General features: G+C 37.6%; 1 protein-coding gene across 1 annotated transcript; it reads right to left on the bottom strand.

The window, feature by feature from the left end:
- Window positions 1-2,691: 2,691 nt before the first annotated feature.
- Window positions 2,692-13,308, bottom strand: LOC101703117 (methyl-CpG-binding domain protein 3-like 2B). Its single transcript, XM_004866047.3, has 3 exons — window positions 13,222-13,308; window positions 4,295-4,436; window positions 2,692-3,536 (listed from the first exon to the last, which is right to left on the bottom strand). Exons 2-3 carry the CDS (start codon window positions 4,367-4,369, stop codon window positions 2,928-2,930), a joined length of 684 nt encoding a protein of 227 aa, XP_004866104.2. The 5' UTR covers window positions 4,370-4,436; window positions 13,222-13,308; the 3' UTR covers window positions 2,692-2,927.
- Window positions 13,309-13,725: the final 417 nt, after the last annotated feature.

The raw sequence follows: 13,725 nt of genomic DNA, 5'->3' as shown, positions 1-13,725 counted from the left end.
ATGGCCCCAAGGAGTCTTTTTAGTCTTTTTTCCCTAATAACTCTCACTATGAATATTTACTACTGTGGATGTACTATATATCTCATATATCTATATATACTTTATATATTAAAAAACATGTTTTGCCTCCCGGAGCCAATTTCCACTCCTCTGGGGGGGCGTTGCCAGTGCCGAGAATTCTTCACTTTTGGAAGGGCACACAGGGAACTGGACAGTGAGATGGAAAGGAGACCTCTCACTGCCTGCCTGTTTGAATGATTTGAATTTTAGATCATTGTGGACCATGAGGATTTTGAACTTAACGTAAAACCAGGTCCAGTATTTATTGGCATTTGTACCTTGATAAATGTACTCATTATGTACTGCAAACATAGACTAATACAAAACGAGTTCCACATAATCTATTGAGCATGGGTGTGAAATGAGATCTGCTGATTGATACTCCAGATCTGAAACCAAGGAAAGTATCAGGAGTGGAGAACTTTTGTGTTCTAGACATCTCAGATGTCCAACAAAATAATTTTTCAGAAGTTGACATACTTTTGCTAAAATTATCATATATCAGGGTAAGATAAATTTTTTTGACTTATTTATTTTTTGGATACTGCATGCCCTTCCCACTGAGCTGAATCCACAGCCCTTTTTAATTTTTATTTTGAGGCAGGGCCTCACTAAGTCACTAACTTGCCCTGGCTGATTTGAAATGGGAAACCTCCTGCCTCAGCCTCCCTGAGTGCTGGGATAATGGGGATTTTTAGGAGACAAAACAGAGGTTAGAGGACCCGAGTCAAAGGGGATGTGGAATATGCAGACTTCTTCACACTGTACAGTTAGGGATCCTTGAACCTGAGGTGGAGTAAGAGCTACACCAAACCCACAGGGACTGAGAAGGATCCATCCAAAAGTTCAGAACCTGTGAGGAGGCAGAAGGCTCAGCTTTATCCCTCAAGTCACTTTCTATTCTTTCCAAAAACCCTTTATCTTCTGCAATCCCTACCACAACTGCTCTGTTCAAAGTTCTTCAAGGAAGTCCAAGAAATGGCAGATCCTACTAAGCCTACGTCAGTCTTGCCCTCCTGGTATAATGAAATCTCCCTCTGAATCCTGTGACCTGACACTTGTTCAGCCAAGTGCTTGTTCATCATGTGTTTATTGAATAATTACTCTATGTCTGGAAGCAGGTGGGCTGGTGTCTTCGGCTCAGGATCTAGGGTGAGGAGGAAATACAGTCCTGGTGGTAGGGCCAAGATTGTTTCAGCGACAAATGCCACCAATGAGTGTGTTCATTGCTAAGAATCTAAGGTTAAGACCTAGGAGGCTACATAGCAGGAGGTAGTGAAAATGAGCAAATGAAGCTTCAACGGTGTTTACAGCCCCTCCCATCTCTCGTTACCTCCTGCAGCCTGCCTCCTGACAATCAGTGGCTGCCTTTGACTCTCACAGGGGCATGAGCCCTACTGTGAACTTCACTTTCCAAGGATGTTTGTGCTTCTTAGGAGAATCTAATGCCTGATGATCAGGGGTGGAGCTGAGGCAGGGATACCAGCCCTGGGGAGCAGCTGTAAACATGGATTAAATTTAGCAGAGAGGTTTGACTGCTCAGAGACCATAATAAATCAATTTCTTGTAGACTCCTATCAAAATGCTGTCAGTGAGTGAAAGTGACAAGCTGAATCTGCTGGCAGGTTTTCTATCAGCAGGTGGATTGATGTACATCAATTGGGCAGCTGCATCTAGTGACAACTTTAAGTCTGATTCCAACACTTATTTTGACCATGTATTGTTTGACCATTATTCATTTTACCTATTTGAGTGTCATTGTCTCCCATCACCCCCAGATGGGAGCATGGATGCAAGAAAACAACCCAGAGCTCTCAATGATTCTGCATTACAGTGAGTTGTATATGTATTCATTATATATTATAATGCAATAATAAAATACAGTGTACAAAAAGGTAATGTACTTGAATCAAGCTGAAACAATCCATCTGCCCTGGTCCATGAAAATGTTTTCTTCCACAAAACTGGCCCCAGTTTCCAAAAAGTTGAGGTTTGCAGATCAAGGAGATAATTAGTGATATGAAGAAATACTATATCTGCTTTGGCATGAGGCCACAAAGAAAAAAGAAGATGAAATTTATGTTAAAATTAGACATAAAACAACCTTAATAATATATGTATGGAACCAAATTACCATCACATGGAAGGATCTCTGCTACCTGCATGCCAATGCTATCGTAGCAATATAGACAATTGCCAAGATATGGATTCAGCCTAGGTGCCCATGATCAGCTGAATACATAGATGCACTATGCTATTCTCAATGGAATGTTAGTCCCTCATATGGAAAAGTAAAAATGTCATTTGCAGGAAAATGGATGGAACTGAAGGACATTGTGTTAAATGAAATAAGTCATACGCAGGAAAAAGTATTGACATTTTTTCTCATATTTGGAAACCGAAAAAAAGGTAAGAGGGACAAGATCAAAACAAAGGGTGGAGGAAGAAGATAAGGGAGGGTAACAGAAGGAAGAAGGTCCATGGTCAAAGTTGATGAACAAGTGGAAACACAATTGTAATTTGTACAACTTATATGTTAATAACATTTTAAAAACCTAGGCAAAGAATCTCTTGCCTCAATGTATTATAAGAAATAAAAGTGTAAAACAATAAATGATCCTTCATGCTAGATTAACTTTATAGACTTTATTATGAAATAGATAAAAATATAATCATACACTAAAATTGAACAATTACAAGGACTCCTTCCCACATGAAATTTAATCTCACAAAACCACCTATGTTCTGCTTCTAAAGTTTAATAGTAAAACTTTGGATGTAACAGGGTCCTTGGCAAGTTTAGAACTAGAATTAAAAGACAGACAACAACACTGGAAACTCTAGTGAATCCCATCTCTCCAGCAGCCTCACATCTCCGAGTCTCCAGCAGCTCCTGCTCCTGTTTCCACCTGGGTTTCAGCCCTTTCCTCCTGGCTGCTCAGCCTCTCTGCCTCCCTGGCCAGGCTGTCTGCCCTCAAGGCCTCGGCCAGTCTCTCCCTGGCCCTCTTCACTTTCCGAGCCTGTCTCTGGATGTCTGCGGAAGTGACCTGCTGGCTGGAAGGGGGAGGGACAAGGTGAAAAGCTTCCGGGATCATCTCTTTCCAGAAGGGAGACAGGCCAGGGGCGGGCTGCGAGCTCTCAGCAGCAGCCTGGCCCCAGGATCCTCCTCGGCTTCCTGAAGTCATGGCTGGGAAGGCGTTTGTGAAATCCAATTGGCTTAAACCTTCTTCTTCGCTGCCTTGGTGCTTGAGTGCCTGCAGCCTCCAGCTTGTACACAGCTGCTGGGGCTTCTTCAGCTTCTCCTCGTGGGGCCCGCACCTGACCTCATTGCCAGGGTGGGCGGTGATGAGCGTCACAGGCCTGGGTAAGATGCAGCTGGTCAGTCTCATGGGGATGGTAAAGGGCCTGGTAGCTCTGAACTTTCGGACTTGTTTCTTCTGCAAACCTGGGGGTAGCATGCTTCTTCTGAGCTTCCCCTGTAAAGACAATATAAAATGTGAAATTTAAACAAAATGCTGGATGAAGACTGCCCTCTACCATGGAGAATTTTCACAGTTCATTGGGATCCTTCAGCCTCCCTTTCTTGGAGAAAGATGTCTGAAATCAGTGCATCACAACCACCTGGAAAGATGATTAACACTCAGACATCTGGAACTCAAGTAGGTCTGAGTGTGGTTCTGCATCCAGGACCAATGACAAAGCATTTTCCAACAGCCTGTGCAGATGAACCTCTCTTGTCTTTCATGTCACCATCATTGTTTGCCAGTGTTCCTAAGTCATTCTAGTTTGAGACACGGGCATCGCAAGTTTCACATGCATTGATTGACCTACACTAAGGGTGTGTGAGTACATTCTCTGATGTTCACACAGTGAAGAAACTGGCAAACAGTGCATTTCTCAGAATGTAACCCCATTATCAGTGTTGTTCAGATGTATCTTTTACTCACAAATATTAGCAATTAGAGAGTAATTTTCCTTAAAATATCATTTTAGTTGAATAACAATTGTCATTTATGCATATGGTGCATGCCTGTAGTCTCAAACTACTTAGGAGGCTGTGGTAGGAGGATCTCAAACCAAGAAGTTCAAAACAACCCTGGGCAGTGTATTAATACCTCATTTCAAAGTCAGAATACAAAAAGCACAAAACAACTGTCTGCTAACTTAATGAAGTTTAACTGAATCTATAGGGCACAAATGGACACTTTGGAGACTCTACAGATTCCATACTCACCACAAAAGGCTGGCTTGGAATTGAGGGTGTTTCAGGCTCCCATATGGTTGCTTGGATTCTCCTTTTGGGCTCCATTTCTGAGATAAAGGCAGTCTGTGGCTTTCTGGAAGATGCAGCGGTCCCTCATCTGATTCCCCTGTTACTGAGGAGATGAACCAATCAGAGGACAAGCCAATCAGGTGTATTCCTGAAATTTAGTGGATTCTTAAAATATTCATACACAAATAAAATATGTGGAGTTCCTGACATGGCTGCATAGATTTTAAAATATGTTTTAGTAAGTTGAATTCACAATTAAAAAGGCATTGTATTTTATTGAAATTTTAAAGGTTTTAACTGACAAATGATCATGTGTATTAGTAAAGTTCAATGTGATTTTTACAAATTAAGTTTATTGGTACATTTTAGGTGCACATTTCAGTTACAGTCACCATTGGGAGTTTGTACCTTTACATGATGTATCTTGGTTGTTATTTTTTCCCCATTCCCCTGCTCTCCCTTCACCCCTCCACTCCTCCCTATGTACAAAGACTTTGCTTCTGGTTTTCCTTTTTCTCATATGTATTCCTTTCCTTTCCTTTCTTTCCTTTTTTCCTTTTCTCATAATTTTTCCTTTCCCTTCTTTCCCTTCCCCTTCCCCTCCCACTTCCCCTATCCCTTTAGAGCTTTTCTTCCTATTTCAAATTATCAACTATACATTTTAATCCTTATTTACACTTTTGGTTTCTCATACCAGAGAAACTATTTGGTATTTATGTGTGTGTCCCATTTATTTCTTTAAAAATTTTTTTAAATTTTTTATTTTTAAAAAATTTTATTTTATTGGTACAGTTTAGGTGTACAATATAATGACATTCATCATTGGAAATTTGCACCTTTGTGTAATCTCTCTTGGTTCTTATTTTTCTCCCTTCCCCTGACCTCCCTTCACCCCTCCATCCCTCTCTATTTACAAAGACTTTGTTTCCATTTTTCATTTTCTCATATTAATTCCATTCCCTTTATTCCTTTCCAATACCCCTTCCACTTCCCCTTCCCCTTTGCCCCCTTTCTCCCTATTTCACATTATCTATTATACCTTTTAGTCCTTATTTACACTTTCAGTTTCTCACACTAGAGAAACTATTTGGTATTTACACGTCAGTGTCCTATTTATTTCACTTAAAAGTATCACCTCAATATGCATTCATTTAGCTATAAATGTCTCTAATTTCTCATTCTTTATGGCTGAGTAGTACTCCATCTTATAAAAAAACCACATTTTCTTTATCCAGTCTTCAGTTGATGGGCATTTGGGATGCTCCCAAGTTTTAGCTATTACAAATTGTGTGGCTATGAAAGCAATAGATTAAAAACTCCATGGAAAGTCTGTGCAGCAGAATGAACCAATGTGAGGATAGAATTTCACATATAGAAGATAAGATTGCAATTAGTGAGGAGGAAAAGAAAAATTGCTTTAAAATTGTAAGGGAACACCAGAAATCAATCCAGCAGCTGCTAGATGATACAAAGAAGAATAACATAAGACTGATTGGAGTCAATGAAGAAAGAGGAGAGAGTGCAGATGACATAAAAAAACTGTTCACAGAAGTGATGGCAGAAAACTTCCCAAGGAGGGGAAAAGAACTTGACATACAGATAAGTGAGGCATATAGGACTCCAGCTAGCCTTAATCAAACAAAATCTACACATAGGCATATAATAGTTAGGATTCCAGAAATCCAACAGAAGAACAAAATTCTACAAGCAGTGAAAGAAACAAATCACATACGAAGGAAAGTCCATCAGAATCACAGCAGACTTCTCAATGCAAACCCTCAAGGCAAGAAGATCTTAGAGTGATGTATTTCAAGCCCTAAAGGAAAACAGCCTCCAACCCAGATTGATGTACCCTGCAAAACTATCTTGCAAAATTGATAGAGAAATAAGGTACTTTCATGATAAAGAGCACCCCAGGAACTTCATGACTACCAAACCAGCACTCCAAAAAATTTTAGGCAATACCCTAGGAAAAGACAATGAGGATCACAACCCCAGGAAACCCAGCAGAATGAATCCATTGGGTGTGACAAATTAAACGCAAAGGGGGAGAATCCAACAAAAAGAAAAAGTCATGACAAGGCTTTTAAAACTTTTGTCTTCATCTCCCTAATGAGTGTATAATTCAATCTTATTATTGTACTGATTAGTATTTTTCTGATTCTAGAATTGCACACCATTCCTTGTGCTATGCTGGCCATTTATCATCTTCTTACATCTACATTTTAATTGGGTTGTCTATTAATGAGCTCTAAGAATTCTTTATATATTCTGCTCATAGGTTATATGCATTGTAAACATGGTCTGTTTAAGGACTACTTTTCATTTTAATGATGTCATTTAAAGTTCTAAATTTTGATGGAATCTCATTTATCCTTTTTTTTTCTTTTATACATCATGTTTTTTGTATCCTAGGTAGTTCTTGCCTACCCTGAATTCATAAATATTTTCTCTTATAATTTCTTCTTAAAGTTTCATACTTTTAGGCTTTCTTATTTAGATTCTTAGATCCCTTCAAGTTAATTTCATGTATGGAAAAAAAGGGTTGAGGTTAATTTTTTATATATGGATACCAGGTGTTCTAGTGCCATTTGCTGAAGACACTATCTCTTCCTCGGCTCTTGAATTGAGTTTATATTCTATAAAATGCTAATGTTAAATAATCTTTCAAAACTCAGTGGACCATATATGTGTGGTTCTATTTCTAGATTCTCTGTTTTATTCCAATGATCTATATGTCTTTCCTTACACCAACACTGCCTTGATTACTATAGCTTTAGAAGAAGTCTTAAAATTGGGTGCTAAATGTCTTCCAACACTGTTTTTGTTTTTGTTTTTGGCTTTTCTAGGTCCTTTGTACTCCTACATAACTTTTAAATTTCAATATCCAATTCTTCACTTGTAGCAAGTATACACAGACCTGAATTTTTATATATACCTTGTGTTTTCTAACCCTGCTAAATTCAAGTACAAGTTCTAGGGGCTCCTAGAGATTTCTTAGTATTTTCTCTGTAGATGATCATTTCATCTACATATAAAGATTTTGCTTCTGCCTTGCCAATCCTATCCTAGTTGAGTCATTTTATTGCCAGACTATTTTGGTTTAGACCTATGTTTCAAAGTCTAATGGGCAGATGAAGAGTAGGCATATATGCCCTTGTTCTCCACTTTAGGGAGAAAGCATTGCATCGTCTCCATTCAGAGAAGAAGTTTTTGTTGGAAGTATGGAGTACATGTCTTTGATCTGTTGAGAAGGTTCTATTCTACTTCTAGTCTCCTGATAGCTTTTACCATGAACAGCTGTAGAATTTAGTCCAATACTCTTTCTCCAACTAGTGACAGGATCATATGGCTTTCTCCTTTCCTCTGTTAAAATGATGACTTTTGGGGGTGGATCTTCCAATGCAGAACCAACACTGCCATCCCTATAACAAAACCACTTTCTACATACTGCCAGATCTGACTTCTAAGAGTTTGTTTTGTTAAACAAATTTCTATCTATGTTCATACTTTTTCTTCTATTATCTTTATCCAGTTTTAGGATTAGCACAATGTTGATTTCCTAAAATGTGGGGAGAAGTGTTCCTTCTTTTTTCTGCTTTAAATGTTTGATATAATTTATCAGTTAAAATGTTTATGAGCCTGCTGTTGTCATATAGGTAGGTTTTCAAGCTAGGAATATGCTTTCTTTAATAGGTGCTATTCAAATTTTATATTTCCTCCAGAGTTAGTTTCATTAATTTGTCTTCCAAGGTACTTCTTAGAAGTTGTCAAATTTATTTCAAGAAAGATTTTTGTAATATGCTTTCTATATCCTTTTAAATTCTGTAAAACGTGTGGTAATGTCTCCTAGATCTTAATATTGTAATTAAAAAAATGTATAACTGATATTGTGTAACAGGAAGAAAAGGTCTAAAAGAGCAGGGGAATTGTGAGGGGTAGGGGAAGGGAAAAAAGGGAAAGGAAAAAATATGAGAAGAGGAAAAAAATGGAAACAAGGTCTTTGCAAGTAGGGAAGGGTGGAGGGGGTGCAGGGAGGGCAAAGGAAGGGGAAAAAAAATAAGAACCAAGAGACTCATGTAATGGTACAAGATCCCAATGATGAATTCAGCTGTCTTTTATACCTAAAATGTACCAATAAAGTTAATGGGGGGAAAAATTAAAAAAAAAAGAAATGACTATTTTGTGCCTTAGAATTTCATGAAATTATTGGCAAATCTGAGATCATTTCAAATATCATACCATTTACTTATTTTATTTAACTGATTATTGTTTCATTAGTTTCTTTACTTGAATGACTGAATTTAATAGTTTATTTTCCAATGTTCTCACTTTTAACTTGTTGGATACAATCAGATACAGGTATATGTACATATGTTTATTTGTTTATTTTTAATTTATTTTATTTTCTGGTACCAGGGACCAAACTCAGGACCTTGTGCTTGCAAGGCAGGCAGCTGAACAACTGAGCTAAATCCCCAGCCCCATATGCTTATGATTAAATCATGAATCCTTGATGTACTTTAATACAAATATTTTTACTACCTCTTCCTATTGGCAATAACTTAGAACACTCAATTCTGTTTTTCCTCTCTTTGTATTACTCTTTTCATACATTTTATTATACATATATTTTGATCTTTATGAGGAATTTCTATTATTGTTTCATAAACTAATACAGTATTCATTTATTTTTTCTATACATTATCCATTACATTACTCTTCATTCCTCACAGTTTTCATCTGGAATTATTTTCTTTAAAAATTTCCCTCTAGCCAGGGATTTAGCTCAGTGGTTCTGCCGCCTGCCCTGCAAGCACAAGGACTTGAGTTCGATCCCCAGTACAAAAAAAAAGTTTCCCTCTAGCATTTCCCCTCTGACTGTTTAAATCTCGTTGTCTTTGTCTCTCAGCCTGTCTTTCTTAGTGCTGGGAATTAGATTTAGGGCTTTCTGCTGCTGGGGATTTAGCTCAGTGGTTCTGGCCCCTGCCTTGCAAGCCCAGTTTGATCCCCAGTACCAAAACAATTTAGGACTTTCTACATGCTGGGCAACTTGAGTTACACCTCTAACCCTATAAAAAAATTTTAAATTTAAGGTTACAAATAACAAAATGTCTCAGGCTAGTTTTTTTTGTTTGTTATCTGTATTTTGGGCAGTTTTCCTGATGGATGTAGAGTTCTAGTGTGGCAAGAGCTTTTAGCACTTTAAAAATGGTGCTCCATGGATTGACCAACTATCAGTCCTTTTTTTGCTTATTTGGTCTAAATAGCATCTAAAATCTTTCCTTACCTTTGGTTTTTAGACCATGATATCATTTGTTTCCTTTGTGTAGTTTTCTTAGAGGAGGTGAACTCTATTGAATCTGGGGGATGAGGTCATCTGTCCATTTAGAACATGATAATATACTTTCATTTCTGTTACCCATTCTTTCCCTGAATTCTCTACTCCCCTTTTAATCCCAGCTCACAGAATTCTGAGTCATTCTGTCCTGAACTTTCCAATGTTGTTCCACAAGTACTTTGGAATATTTGTTTTTGTACTGCCTTTCAATATGGTAACCCCGCCTCGGGTGTGGAACAGCCACTTTGTAGTTTCTTATGTCCTTAATTTCAATTCTAAACACAAACCCATAAATAGCTTTCACGGATGATAGAACAACAGCTTTACAAGAATATTTTTGGACATAGTAAAATTCAAAATATAAACAATTCAATTGTAATTTGGGTCATAGTAAGAGGTACTATTTATGAAAATTGTTCAAGAATTTGGCAGGAAAACTGCCAGGAGAAGAGATTTAGCTTATGTAAAACCAGTGAAGGACATTGGCCAGAATATGTAAAGAATTATCACAAACAAACAAACAGAATGAAAACTAACCAGAAAAACTGGTGGCAAACTTGAACAATGATTACACAAAAGAAAATAAACAAATGAACAGTAAAATAGATGATAAAAAACCAAATGGACAATAATTCCCAGTGAGATGTTATGATACATACATCAGTGTAGATAAAATGAAAAACACAGTAATAACAACTGGTGAAGACGTTTGAACAATCAGGTTGTTCATATAATGATAGTGAGTGCTCAAACTGGGATAATGCCCAAAAAAACCATTTGATAGTATGTCAAAGCTGAGAATGTGTCTACATGTTCTCTTGCACATAAACACCCCTAACATTGTGCACATGTTCTAGTTTGACCACAGCACCTGGAGTCATAATAAATAAACTAAATGAACTTATTGAATAATAAACTATATGCTCGCCAGCAGGGAAATGGACAAATACTACAGTACTTGTAACAGACAGAACTCCATATATTAAAAAGAATTTACAAACAACTAAACAATATTGTATTAGGAGAAATCTCAAAAACCTAATATCTATCCACATGCATGACAATGCATAACCTGTGGTTCCATGCACATAACACACACACACCAAAAAATAGCAAAGGTGTGCCAGGTGTGTGCTGGCCTATACCTGTTGTCCCTGACACTCAGGAGCCAGAGATACGAGGATATAAAGGGCAATTATGAGAACATAGAGAAATACTAAAAAAGAGAGAGAAAAGCCTAATCTGTGATACAGATAAAGACAAGTTACGCTTCTGACAGCCAAGGTGAAGCTAATAATCTCCTCTCTGATTTTGGTACTAGGCACAGGAGTGTGTGAAAATTGGCGTTTTATGGTTTGGTTTTTGTACTTCTATGTACATTATAGTCCAGTAATAACTGGGTGAAAAGACAAGTAGAATTGCAAGGTCTGACATACCTCATTCAGTGATCATTACTGTTAAAGAAGAATAGAACTATCTCTGGGATGGGACGTTATATTTGTTAAAACACATTATTCTGTGAATTCAAGTGAGGAGTGAAAAATAGTTCAGATTGCCACACACAAAACATCTGTAGTTAACTTTAGAAGTGGGAAGAGCTAGAGCAAAAATGAATTTTACATTTAGTTATATGTCTTTTTCTTTCTGGATTATTTTATGGAATGCAATTGGATGTGGATGAAATTCTAGGATGCAGTGTCAGAAAAGTTACGTGCACTGCAGTAAAAAATATCTATATCTCAAGTGATTTAATTCTTTAAATAGCTTGGAAACATTTTTAAAGGTGTTATCTAATATTGTATAAGAGGTCATGTACTTAGAACTGGGCATAAGTCATGAGCCTAAAAGAACCAAACTGATAGTTTTATCACAATAACTGAGTTCTGGCTGGTTGTAAAATGCCCTGTAGCAAGTAAATTGATTAGGCTGAAAAGAAAAAAAAATTGGTCAAGTTGTAACTAAATGACTAAGTGACCAATTTTTAGTCAGTAAATTTGTTTTTCATTTTTTATTTTTTGTATAAGTAATGTTAGACCACATTGTTGGTTGGGGTTCTCAGAACATGCTAAAGTTCTGAAATCCAATTCTAGAATCTTTTTTTTCCTGCTTTGTTCAAGTAAACCCTACTAGATTAGGTCACTTTAAGAAATTTTCCTTTTAACAAGGCCTATAAAACTTCAATCTGAAGATGTCTTTATACTTTCTGAGTGTTATTTTATATATTTTCACATTTAGTGTAAATGAAGCAATCTGTATGATGTACAGCTACCCCCCTATGGATGCAACATCCATGGATTCAACCAATCTCAGAAAACATTTAGAAATAAATTATACCTATACTGGACATGCATAATTGTTTTTTTCTCTCTCTCTCTTATTTTTGGTACCGGGGATCGAACTCAGGACCTTACACTTGTAAGGCAGGTGGAGGAACCATTGAGCTAAATCCCCAGCCCCCTTTTCTCTTTACTCCCTAAACAATACAGTGTAACAACTATTTATTTATCACTTGCATTGTATTAGGCACTGTAAGTCATCTAGAGATGGTTGAAAGTACTATACAAGAGGATTTGCATTGGTTCTATGCCGATGAGACATCATTTTATATAAAGGATTTGAGCATCCACAGATTTTTGGTATCTGTGGAGTCTTGGTGGCAATTCTTCATGACTGACAAAACTGTATTCCATACAACTTTACTTCTGCGAACGCTTAATATTATAAATGACATTGCTCTGTGGATCATGGAACCATTTGGTTAAATAAGTTGTCTCCTCTTCTACACACTTTTCTAATACATATTTAAAGGCTTCTCTACCTGTAGCCAATGCTCATCATCCCCCACTATGCCAATGAATTTCATATAAATACATATCACAGAAACGATGGTTATTCCTTTTTCAGGATCACATCTTCCAACTAATGCTTTATACCTAGAGAAATGTGAGTATTTTTCTTACTTACATGAGTCAGTCATTTATATTGTTCACAGAAAAGTATTAGGAAGTAGTCCCTCAGGAATTAATCCCAAGATCTAGGGGGTGCAGAGGCTGTGCCTGCAACTGAGAAGGATGGGGAAGAAGATGGAGGACTTCTTACTGGTTTCTGGTAGCTCAAGGTGAGGCATAATGAGCTTGCTCAGTCAGAGGCTTTTCAATAACATTCTCAGATATGAAGGGTTGAAATAAAGTTCCTACATCTTCCCGTGATTTGTACCATTTGCAATGTGAGAACAGTGAGTGGCCAGTAGTAATGTCACCAGAAATGGAGCTCTGCAGGAGTTCACCTAACCAGTCCTACTTTCTGTTTCTTCTCTCTGATGGAGAATCCCTACTGTGTTCATCTCCACTGGTCCATAGGTACTGCCTGAGCTTTCAGCTTGCCATCCCAAACAACCCTTCCTTATAAGAACTTCCCTGGTCGGGGATTTAGCTTAGTGGTTCCTCCACCTGCCTCAAAAGCACACAAGGTCCTGAGTTTAATCCCCGGTACAAAACAAAAAAGAACTTCCCCAAAGCCGAGGATACATATATCCCTTCATACTTACACACAACAGGTTTAGGTGTGTTCTGTAGACAAGTGACTAGTGGAACCTTGGGAAACTCATTTTATCACCTGGTATCATCTAAATTTAATTGAGTGAGGAAATGGACTTCAGTTGTTCTCTGTTTGGCTTCTTTAATTACTCACCACCTGATGGGAATCACCTGGAGAGTTTTAAAACTACCTGTAGTTGTGTCCATCCCTAGAAATTCTAATTCCACTGGTTTCAGACACAGCCTGAATCACTGACCCAGATCTGGAAGCTCTTCCCAAAGAAAATAATAATAATGTCTGAGAGACAAATTTTGGGAAGAAGGAAAGCCTGTATTTGGTGTCCAAAGAATGAGGAAGTAGAAGCCTACACTCTAGTATCGACTTTTCTACTCTAGGAGGCTGAGAAGTTACAGATAGAGGAAAGGAATAATGAGGGAGTGAGACAAGCTAGTAAAGGGGCAAAACACCCCTGTCTTTTCTGGTAATAAGTGGATATCTTCCAGGAACTTGGGTT

This window comes from Heterocephalus glaber, unplaced genomic scaffold (assembly GCF_053883595.1).
Source record: "Heterocephalus glaber isolate CG9 unplaced genomic scaffold, H.glaber_assembly_v1.0 deba00001761, whole genome shotgun sequence".
Classification (NCBI taxonomy): domain Eukaryota; kingdom Metazoa; phylum Chordata; class Mammalia; order Rodentia; family Bathyergidae; genus Heterocephalus; species Heterocephalus glaber.
The sequence above is the reverse complement of the archived record's forward strand: the minus strand, read 5'-3'. Positions and strand labels throughout refer to the sequence as shown.